Source organism: Rhyacophila brunnea, unplaced genomic scaffold (genome assembly GCF_057557595.1).
Source record: "Rhyacophila brunnea isolate RB1 unplaced genomic scaffold, BYU_Rbru_1.0 scaffold_2, whole genome shotgun sequence".
Lineage (NCBI taxonomy): Eukaryota > Metazoa > Arthropoda > Insecta > Trichoptera > Rhyacophilidae > Rhyacophila > Rhyacophila brunnea.
Genome location: NW_028232859.1, coordinates 21697921 through 21710464, shown reverse-complemented (window position 1 = coordinate 21710464; position 12544 = coordinate 21697921). Strand labels below are relative to the sequence as shown.

The window sequence follows — 12544 nt, the reverse complement described above, 5'->3', positions numbered from 1 at the left end:
GAGGTCTCGCGGAGGCTGGGGGTCGCAAACAACAGGTGGGCAGACGATGTCACTAACACACAACCAAATTATAAGATGCGCCGTGCGACACGGCTTTACTGGCCTTGCCCACCCGAGTCCATTCGCATTTCTAACATGCATTATGGCGACAGACTGGAAAGTCGTTGGAAGAATAAAATTGAGCACTTCATATTATAATATAGGTACTTAAGCACATTGTAAGAAACTGTGTCGTTTATCGACGTCATTTCACCATATTTCAAGTCACCAAAATCATGTTTTGCATTGAACTTTTTAATTTTCGAGAAATCTAAAAGAATCTTCGAATGTCGCTTTAATCCGAAGGATTGTGTTTAATTTACACGTTTCCACTAATAATTGACAGCCAGTGACGTCCCATGGGGGTAGGCAGATTGAGCGTCGCTTGGGGGCGGCAGTTACTTGAAGGGCGGCAAATCGAGATTAGGTATACTTATAGAAATAGCTAAAAATATTTTGTTAACATGTTGTACCTACCTACAATAATAGCTTTGTAAAAATGGTGTGGAAATAACAAATCTGTGTATTGCTAAATGGTACAAACCAAATGTGTCCGAAATATCAACCAAATACGACTTTGATGATTTGGGTAAGTGTCTAACTTAATTATATTTATTCGCTTTTTATATCTAAATTTAATTTTGTATGCTTTATTGGTGTATATTTTGTTAGTAATGTATCAATGCAACACATTTCTTAGATACTGGAGTCATGAAAGGGTGATAAAAATACTGTATAAAAAATGGGGCGGCTTTTTGGCGCTGCCTAGGGGCGGCATTTTGCCTAGGGACGTCACTGTTGACAGCTAACACAACAATTAAAGCAATTACTAATTTAGACAAAATATAATGATCTTTTTAGCTTGCTATGTGGTCGCAGGTGATTACGGAGGTTCAAGATTTATGAATTTATTTATTTATGATGTTCATAAAAATTAAAATAAAAAAAAAACTAATCGCGGCAAAACTTTCTGAATCAAACGCCTTTGCATTCAAGTAGGTAGGTACCTACGTATAAGGAAAAAACAATCAAAGAAATATTTCTTAAAAGCTGTAAGGGTTGAGAGATATAGCAGAGGTGTTCAACATCAGTTGCCAGGTGCACCCCTTCACAATACACAAATTTTATATACTTAATAATTGTTTTTGTATTGTCAATATACCCAGTTAGTTACCAAGAGTAACGAGTAATAGTTTTAAATGTATCTTTGTAAATTGATTCATCAAACACTTTTCACTTCCTGCCAATTTTTACTAGGTGGAAACTTTTGTAGGCCAGCTATTTTTGGAATAAAATAAATCCTTTGATAAATATGAAATAGGCACAGAATGATAAAAACTTAGCAAATCAACATGTATCTCGAATTCATCGTTAAAATGATACATATTGTTTAGAAAATATGTACGTTCTTTGACGAGTTAACTCGCGATGATCAGTGAATGAATCGAGATAAAATCAGTTCATTGTCTCTAAGGCTTTGGCCACACAGGCAGGTGCTTCGCTAGTCCTGAGCTAGATGCTATGCTTGTCTACTAAAAACACTACTGCCACATTGCACACTAAGTGCGTAGGTACAAATTCATTTGACATTTGGGAGCGCTCAAGTCAACAACCATATTATGTCACTCTCAAAACTAACCAGAAAGTTACTTCTCACAGAGAATTTAAGTTTAAAATTTCGAAAGTCTCAAATTCGAACTTTTGGATGCATAATGTCAATTCATCCCATGTGTCATTATAACCTCAAAATATACGGTGTTTGACGTTTGTCATACTGAAGTAACATCCGCCATCTTGCAAAATTCATAGACAATGGCAAAATCACTAGGTGACACAATAAAAATAACCAACACGTTTGTTGGCCGGGAGACTCACGAGGTGACTCATAATCACGTAGCGAGGCGCGAAGCGTGTAGTGTGGCCATTGCGATAAAATAGTGTGCGTTCGTTCGCTAGGATATGTCACCTAGCACGTAGTCACTAAGCAAGGCACCAGCCTATGTGGCCGAAGCCTTAGTGAACTGTAATTACCACTAAGTGCGTATTTGAGCACTTGATACTCTTCTTATTGAATGAAAATCTTGTTACATTTTAAAGCATTCTAATTTCCTACTATTACCGCAGTTATAATTAATGCCAAAGTATTCTATTTTGACAACAATATATAATACAGCATTATAAATAGTACCTATAATACATCTAATCCATGCAATAAGAAACTATTAAGGTTTCTTTAGAGATAGTGGTCGAAGCAGTAAACGTACAAAATTTTATTAGTCGAAAGCTATTTCGGCCGTTCGGGTGTTTTTGTATTCTTGGATGATGGTGTTACAACCGAAATAACTAAGTATATACTAATAAAACAACCCGTACAGTTTAATATAATTAATTTATTGTAGGTACGTAAGTATACCTATGTAAATATATTTTATCATTTTGAAAAATGGAATTCTACAAAGTAAATGCTAACTCAATCAATGAAGAATACCTAGTTATACAATGTTTAATAATTGTGGGTGGGAGTAAATATATTATCTTTTACCATCCACCATCCCCCCGAAAGTAAAATATATCTATGGCGAATCGTTATGCTGCTCATATTTTGTTGATATGTGTTAAAAGTTTGTCGACCCCTGGGATAGTAGACGAATGAATCGGCAGGTGCAATTCTCTCGTTAAAGATTATTTTAACGGCTGACTGTGGCGAAGCGAATATGAAATTAAGCAATCAACTTAAACGCATCATTCGCCTTCACAGTCCACTCAAATAATAATCTAACATGGGGAACCTTGTTTAGAAATAAAATTATCATATCTCTGTATTATGTTATTTTATTATTATTATGTATTGCAGGTAGGTAGCGGCTATCGAATAATCCTCGACTCGTGGGCGGTGTACCTAACAATCGACCACACAGCTGATCGCGATTATCGACTCTGGTTGTGTGGTCAATGCATTTTAATACCGGAAATATCCAGCTTTAATCATCGACTGACAAGGTAGACAGGCAGCAAGCAATACGGCTAGTAAGGAAGCAAATTATTACATCACAGAGCAATTAAATATTAAATAGTGTAAGTAGGTGCACGATTTCACGATACATTTCCATGATACCTACCTATGCAATTATTAATACGTTATGCAATTTTCGGCCTACATTTTACGAAATTAAATAATTTTGAACTGTCTGAATTTATTATTATGAAATCATTTATTGAAATCAAACCAATATCTACTTCTTTTGAAATACCTATCTACCTCAGAAAAAATTGATACATATTAAAGTTGTATTCCGAAAACTATTAAGTACGTACTTTTATGCTTATACTTTTCTTCTCCTGTAACAATGAACATTTCGATTCTTTACAATGTTATATTATACGACTAATATTATACATATCTTAAAATGATTGGTTGTAAACCATTCGCTGATCCAAAGACTTGTACGTTTTCCGTATTAGGAATTTTAATGGCAGTTCCATTTTTGAATCAAACGATTTTACGTAGGTATACGTAGTATGTAGTTGCATTAGTAACAATTTCATTTAGTTTTTTTTTTCTATCGGCAGCTCAAAAAATAAAATGACGGCTCGTGTTCTAGTTTGAAGTTTGTAGGCATGTATTTCACGTGTTTTACGTGATTTATTCATCGCAAAAATGATAGTCAATTTCTTTATTTTGACTACTTACGTCTACATAGTAATAATTGCAATCTGAAAAGCGATATTTTTCAGAATACGAAGTTTTTTTAATATATCGACCATAACATAATAATAAAATGGCATTCCCGCAAAGAATCTCTGGGTAACCTTCCTCTACCTGAGTAATGCGAAATTTATTCCTCGTTGCACATTACGAGCGGAATCAGTTCGCCGACCGCGGAATCCCGCACACGTCGAATACCTCTGTCCGCGGCGCCATTATCGTTACGTATAATATTGGCGGGATGGCCGTGCCTTCTCTCTCTCATTCAACAATATTCCTTTTTCAAAAAAACAATGATAATAATACCAACACAACGACAAAAACAAATTCAAAAAAGGAACGGCGGAAAATAATACAAGGCAGTCGAACAGCTGCGCGCGAGCACGGGGAAAACAACCGCAGGCTTTATATGAGAGGGATGAAGCTACACGGAGATGCGGCTGTTTCTTTTCGCCCATGATATCTCAATTATTTAAGAGAGCGATCGACAGTTAGCGAACTATGAAACCAATTAATAGGTATACCAGTTTTACAAATATTAACAATTTTATGCATTCAGGATAATATGTCTTTTCGACGATACAGAAATCCACAAATCAATTTCGCAAATTTTACTCTATTAGTAATCTAGTAGTAACTCTTGTTTCTTACTCCAATAAAACGTTTGACACGATATCGACAATCAAGTATAATTTAAATAAAATCCTAATTGTTTAAAAATAATATAATAACTTTTTACCGATATATACGTAAATAAAATAAAAGTAAGTAAAAGTATCCGAATTATCGCGGATCTCGTTCTGAACAAGACTAAAGAATATTAATATTATAGCGCCAGTACACGTGCATGAATTTACTGGCACCAATATTGTGTAAATTAAATTATCGCGATAATCTCAATCTTCAAGCGTAATGCCGGGTCCACACTGGCAACATGTCGCGCGACAACCTCGTTAAATTTTACGATAAGTATGATAATTATCGTAAAATTAATTAAGCAATTATGATAATTATCGTAAAATTTAACGAGGTTGTCGCGCGACATGTTGTCAGTGTGGACCCGGCATAAGGGAGTCGCGTCGTTGTCTCTGTATGGTGCTATTTGATAGGTGTGAAAATTGGTAAACGTAAAAATCCTCTGCGCCGTGTAGTTTGTATTTTTTCCGGCAGGTTCGTCACTGTCGTTATACTGCGCAGGCGCAGATATAGCACAAGTTCCAACCGTTGTGTGAAAACTCAGAAGCCACTGAACTTTTTTGATCCATGCATGCAATCTTGCGCACGATAATATTCATACCGTCAGCAGTAAATCTATACACGTCTATTAACTGCGGGGGTTATCTAATAATAAATATACTGTAAATTTAATAATGTTTGTGAACACGTTTCAACACAGACAGGTGGGTCAATAAATCGTGTGACGTCACAATAGAAAAGAGCAATTAGAGAACCAATAAAATAAACTTTTGGAATATAATACTTATGTTGTCTCCTATAAATTAATATTTTGCCTTCAATTTTGGCACCGTGCATGCGAATTTCAAATAGTAACTTCTGCAATTATTCGCAAAATAATTGAAATAATCCATCTACTAAGCGTCCAATCAACAAACAAAACATGTAATCCTTACAATGAGAGAACTAATGGGTACTTACCTAATAATAACTACCTACTTACAGTTCGACAAATAAATTATATTCCTGATGAATGGCGTTCAAGAAAAAGTTTCCGCATCGCTTCGAAAAAGGGCGAGTGATGTCTCAATCTCAGACAGTCAAGAGTCGTACGGGCCGAATCTACTATCCACGCGATTCGCCGCTCGGTGCATTCCGAGTGCAACAAGTCGGTACGCGCGACACACAACGACAGATCTGCTTATGAATCCAGCCAATGTTATTTTATTTATTTACAATCGGAAGAAAATACAAAATGAGTAGATTACGATAAATTATTCTGCTGAGTAAAAGCCATTTGGCATGCACACAATAATTACTTGTTAAAACAATCAACTGAGGGTTTTATAATATACCTATTCTAAATGATGGACATCGAATTAATATTGAAGGATTTCCCTTTTGATATTTTTGTATGCTACATATTATTACTAAGAATTAAAATCAAATAATTCTAAATAATATGTAAGTATTTACCTATAAAAATAATTACTTAATTATGTTTTTTTTTCATATTTATTAAGTATTTACAGTAGTCGTCCGGCGACAACCAAAAAACCTAATACGATAGCAAACAGTTCTAAAAGTCTCAAGTAGAGTTGTCACATTTATTTATTACGTACTACATAATATTATATTAATACAAGTGAATATCATTTGATCTAATTTTATCCGAGGCGATCAGGAAAATAGGCGTATCAATGTAGTAAAAATTGCTCAGTTATAAAGCGTATACCTAGCACTACTTATGTACATTTCTTGTCATTGAAAAGGGTCCGTCTGACAGTCAATCAAATCTCAAAACCTATACAAAGTGCGAACTGACACTTTCAGTGCAGATATTGTTGAAGGAAGACAAGCAGTTCGTATGAACGATTATATCAGTCAGATATGTACATTTCATCGTGCAGTGTTACCAATAACCATCTCTTCACTCTCCGCAGAAATCTGCCAAAACAAAAAATAGGTACTAAAGGTAAGAATCGTCATTAAAAATATACCTATGACCTCAATAGTGACGACCTTCTGCATACAATCCAGCGCAGTATAACTAGGTCAGTCATTTGCAATCTAAGTAGCTCCCTGGCACTTGGTAGCCCAAGACATTCGAAGGCGCCCTTGAACAAAATCACAAGCTCCAATTGAGCTATATGTCCAATCATAAATCTTCTGCTGTAAGTATACTATAAGTATGTACTGCATTGTGTTACAGGAACAATATGTGAACGGCTTGGCGCGAAATTCCAACCGCTCAGATAGCAGTAGAGCGCGCTACCAATGATTATTACTAATTTACAGTTTACATTACACCAATCCAGGCGTATCAAAAGCAACAATTTTAGGGAACATGCTACTCACCTACTAAATACTTTACAAGTATGTATATATAAACATTTAAATGTACCTAAGTATTATAGTATGTTAGGTATGTAAATAAGGTTGACAATACTCTGATTTTAAATAAGATATTTACTTATAAAAATATATAAACAAGTCAAATATAAAAATCAAACAAGCGTAACGTTCAGTTCATCACCAAAGTTTCATTTCAAGCATACCTAGGTACTTGCGCCGCTGAACACAATCGCTTTTTATTACGAACTTTTTAACCGCCTTTAATGTCTATAAGTATTATTAGACTATTTCATGATCCGGTCGATTAAATTGAATGTTTCCTACCGATAATCATAATATCGGCAAAACGACCTCCACATAGATATTTGTTGAAATTCCGCCCGCAGGCTCAACATAATGTCTCAATTTCACAAAAATGATTTTGAAAGCCACGCAAAGAATTTCCTACCGACCGAATTAGAAAAAATATTTAATCTACGGTCGGTTAGAAAATTAAAGGGAAGAAAAAATGGGTCCACGTTCTACGTAACAGATCCCATTATGCTGCGGAGCGAGGAGTGAAGATGTTTTGACGACTGACAAGTAAGTTGGGAACAGTTCAAAATGGAAGCCGAAGAATTCCAGGAAGTCAGTATCTCCGTGAGCCAGCGATTCCCAATCCCAAGCGAATCGTTAAGCATCTGCAATTTCTTTCACGACTCATTTTTCCACCCTTGAGTAGCTAGATACCTCCATACTCCTAATAATAATATATGTAATGCAAGAGGACGCAGTGTTAGGAAAATAAACTACCCTGCCTATTATAAATCTGGGTCTGCCAAGTTACATTAGTACAAATTTCATTACTTCTTATACATATAAATACGATAAATGAGGTTGAAGAATAAATTCTGTCGCGTACATGTCTTAAGGCTATACTTCAGCTGAGGCACGGTTTAAATGTTTAAAACATCGTGGCGACGCGCAGATTGTGCAAACGACGCGTGAGGAACAAAACATAATTTGTCATAAAAATTCAACATGCGTCCATTTAATGTTATGTTTATTGTTATTTAAGTAATAATAATAATATATTCATTGTCATGTTTTGTTTTTCGAGTAAATACGTAACGTTTTTTAATCATCTATACACGATTTAAGAATTAATTCCTCTGACGCAATCACAAAACAAATTGACGTGCTCACAGGGCGACTATCCCTCTCCAACTGGCAACGCATGCTAAATTACGTCCCACCTATTGCTGAAAATTATTTGCCGTTTCACTGAAGTTTGCAGCAATAAGAGTGACATTCTCCTAACGTGTGTACAGCTGTCTCACATTCCCCTCAGCTCCACCGGTCATTTCCCGTATACCTACACCCATGGCCCCCACAAGGGGCGGGCTGACAGGGCTCTAGCCTTGGGGCCGGGGCTCAGGTGGGGCCCGGCGTGGCGAGTTAACCAGATAAGTGAGATAAACACATATCACAAATTTGATCTAATAGTAAAAAAAGTTCGCTATTATCCTTCAATAATATTTTTACACAATTTCTGTACAATGTTTAATTGTGTATGGATACTCGACAACTCACTAATAATTCAAATGGATATAAGTATTAAAATATACAAAAAAACACTAAATATACACATTAATTTTACCGTGTACACCTTTTGGAAAACGTTACTGTAGCGCGTCAAACTGCCTTTATCCTTAGAGATAGGTAGGGGAGCCCGCCAAAGATCCTAGCCTGGGGGCCCGCTCCAGGATGTGGGGCCATACCTACACCTTTCTTGCCATGTCCTCGCATAAAATCCCAATTCCCAAGCCATCCCTGTAATAAACACGACGTGAAATGCGACTTGTGGTAACATCACGTGTTTGTCGGGTGCGACGGCACTTAACAGGTATAATTATATTATGTTATGTGTCAACACATATTTCTCAAAATAAGAACGAAAATGATTGCGTATAATAATTATATTATCATAAATTTCTTAGGTACGTACTTATCTAGTCAAAAAGCATAGTAACATTCATATAAATTGTATTTTAACCGTATTTTGGAAACCCACCGATTGGCAAGGCTGCTTTAAAAAACAATTAACCCAAAAAACGATTGACAGCCTCTAAACCAGGAGAGCGGTACCGGTGTCCGAAAATGGGTTCGCTAGAGGAGAACCTATGATTACTATAGGTACTGTGCTATTATTGAGTCAACAATTTATCGTTTTTCGAAAATAGCCATTTGCATAAAATATAATCGCGAACGACGAGCCATTAAATTCCGCCAACGGAACAGACAGATGGGTTTGATTGATGTAGGTTTCGTACATTGTATACACTCGTAAATAGATCCAATTAAATTTTATTCGTGAGGGATGCTGCTTCGGTACATTCAAACATTACGAACGACGTTTCTGCAAGGACCACCGTAGTAATATTATAGGTAGGTAGGTACTTAATCTTTGACTACAATAATATTGTTCACCATACTATGATGAACATCAATACATATCTACTAGATTTTACTATGAATACAGTTATGGACGAGATATATTGTTCACGTACAGTGTACACTGTAAGGTATAATTATCTTGCTCTGGACTAGGCACAACCGTCAGTGATGTGTACTAAAGTAGGTATGTAGAGACAGAAGCACAGAAGAGATTAATAAATAGAATTCAGATAGGCTATACCCCAATACACTACATGTCTAAGCAGGGTTTTGAATGTGTGAGTGTCCTACGAAAATGAAACATACATTATATACGTGCCATAGTGTGTGTTGCAACCTTCAAATACGCCAATATTGAATGAGCGTCAATGCATAATTGACACGTGTTATCTTTAGTTTATCTCATATTCTTTCACACTCGAGGTCGGTTGCCTGTTACTTCACATCCGTTAAGTATTCCAGTTCACATTAATTCTGTATTCCCTGGTATGTACTCATTTGATACTGCAGTATATAAATAAACTATCCAAGAATACAATGGATTCTGTCATAATACCATATGAATATTATGTACATGGAAATACTAAATAGGCACCTAGTGAGTCTAAATGAAATGTATGGTAAAATGGTAGGTGGCATCATTGAGCGAAACGTTGCCCAAAGACGTCACAAATTAAGTTTTAATTATTATGCATTTTGATTTAGGTATATAACGCTATGACGTGTAGTTAAAACAAATAATGTATTTATAAATAGTTCATTGATGTAATGTCATCGGCTGCCTTCTTCCAATAACCGTCAGAACTCACGAACGTCAGAACAGTCGAAGGACGACAAACTAGCAGAAACAAGTACCTATTCTACATAGTATTACATATATTTAGTTACTTGGGTTTCGGTAGTACCAAGTACCTACCTAATCTAACTCAGTGGGAAAAGAACTTGAAGTTCATAGTCGGTTAAATAAAAAAATACCTAAGTAATAGTTTTAATATAAAATAAAGTATAATACAAAATAAGAGATTGTATGTAAGACAAATAGAATAATTTCTAATTGTCAACGAAATCATATTATATAATATAAAGCATTAATACAGTTATGCATACGGTGACCGTCCTTTATTTAGTTATGTAGTTATGATTTATTTTATTTTGAAAAACCCACTCCAGTCCTCTATTTATTATCATTATTTTTGCTGATATTGAAATGAAATGAAACAATAATTCAGGAAAAGGGTCATTGTTACATGGGGCGTTTTGACTCACGCGCATTCCAGGTACATGTGACCTCATTGAGGTGTCCACATTCACTCGCGACAAGACACGAGCCATGTGGACAAGGCCTTAGGATGAAATCCTAAAAGGGAACTATTGAATTTTGAACGGGTGTTTTTAGTTGGGAAAGTCGTTCGTAAGGTGGAAAAACGGGAAAAATGGAAAAGAAAGCGAAAATAATAAAATAAGCTTTCGCTTTTCTGTACGGAAATTGAAAAAAAACAGTACGATACCTAAGTAGTGTATATACCTAGTTACGATGACCATGTTTTATTTTAATAGTAAATAAAGTAAGTTCATTAACTATTATAATCCTTTTCATGTGCGTCAATTTAAAAATTTTGGTACAAGTCGGTTATGGGGAAGCCAGAGACACATTTTGAAAATAGCCGATTTACTAGATTAGTACCTAATGGAAAAGATTATACTACATAATGAGCCTACTTACTTTATTTACTAATAAAATAAAATATGGTCATCATAACTATATACACTACTTTTAGATACATGGCATACAGTATGAGTATAGATAGGTACACTGACTATACATCCTCCATAAATCGATAAAAAATATTGAGATGGTAGGTACATGTTATCATGTATTGGCTCGGTTACTCAGATATTATTCAGAAACTCTTTTTACTACTTTTAGGTCAAGTGACTTATGGGAATGTGAACTTGTCGCGTGCTTTGATACATAATTTTCATAACATAGTAGCTATGTACCCAAAAACGATATTTTATCTCTACCATAATAATATACAATATACATACATAAATACATAATAATATACAATATACATACATAAATACATAATAGTATATTTACATTTTATATTGTACATTTTTGTTTTCAAAATATATCCAAGAAATTGTAAGTGTATAAAGAAGTAAACATAGATTCATTTCAAGAAGGTTCGATGTCATTAGCGTAGAACAGAACCTAAATTCCAAGATAGTTTTTAGTAAATGATTTTAATGGCTTTTTACTTTAAAAAAAAATTGTCAGTTGGATAATTAATGAAAGTTATATTGTGTATACAATTTTCAACATACATAAATTGTTTTAAATGGGAAAATTTTAATAAATACGATACTATTTGACAACCGAAAAACGAGAACATTTACACCGACTGAACGACCGGTTAGTTCGAACGCGATCCGCAAAGCAGCACATGCCAACAATGTCAAAACATTGTAAATTAAACCCAATGTTTTTGTTGAAAATTATTTATAAATGATTTATTTTTCATCAATAAGATTACCTAGGTTTATTAGCATTGTTGAAGAATTTGTAAATATTAACCTTTTCGAGTTGGGACAGCGCCAAGGACGCATCTGTCCAGCTGGTCCTAACGTAAAGATCCGATTTGTGTCTGGATGGCCCCCCCGCGGCCGAATTTCGGCCAGGGGGTGCTAATCGGTCCGCCGGATTCGCAGGAGTAGGCACGACCATGGTCTCAGACCCGAAACGGTCACCCAAAACCACATTTAGACGGTTTGTCACCGCCGCTGTATCACAAATAATATCATATCACCGGACGCTTAGATCACGATCACAAAACAATACAACGCACTGTCACTTCACAGGGCACCTTTTGAATTCGTGATATTTTCACTTTTCACTTATAGGATTCAAAACTTTCACGATCACAGACTAGTCCTATCCGTATGAGAGCCTCGATCGAACTGATTTTTGCGCCGCCATGACTGTTTTGTTGTTGTTATGTTGGCGCTCTGGTAGTACGGAAACAAACGAAGTTGTCCGAGAATGCACGAAACGGCCTCCCTCCAATGTTGGTTTGTTGTTTTGTTCGGGGAATGCCTACCGCAACGGTTGTAATTCAGTGGTCTGCGTGCCAAAAATACTGAATTTTAAATATGAACTAATTATACAAAAGCTTAAAATAAAATATTATATTGATTGTCAATATACAGCTATCCATATCGCATACCATATTTTTCAGTCGAAGAGAAAAAAAAGAAAAACTACATAGGTAGGTTGGGTTAGGATTCTAGGTCTCAAATGAGCATAATCACAAAAACAATATGGACGCC

General features: G+C 35.4%; 1 protein-coding gene across 1 annotated transcript in view; it reads right to left on the bottom strand.

Moving 5' to 3' along the window:
• The window catches only part of ptc (protein patched), a 70402-nt gene extending 58225 nt beyond the window's left edge, over positions 1 to 12177 (bottom strand). The window contains exon 1 of the mRNA XM_085947279.1: positions 11793 to 12177. Within this exon, the coding sequence (XP_085803405.1) occupies positions 11793 to 11942 (150 nt within the window). The 5' untranslated portion in view covers positions 11943 to 12177. The remainder of the gene's footprint in view (positions 1 to 11792) is intronic.
• Positions 12178 to 12544: the final 367 nt, after the last annotated feature.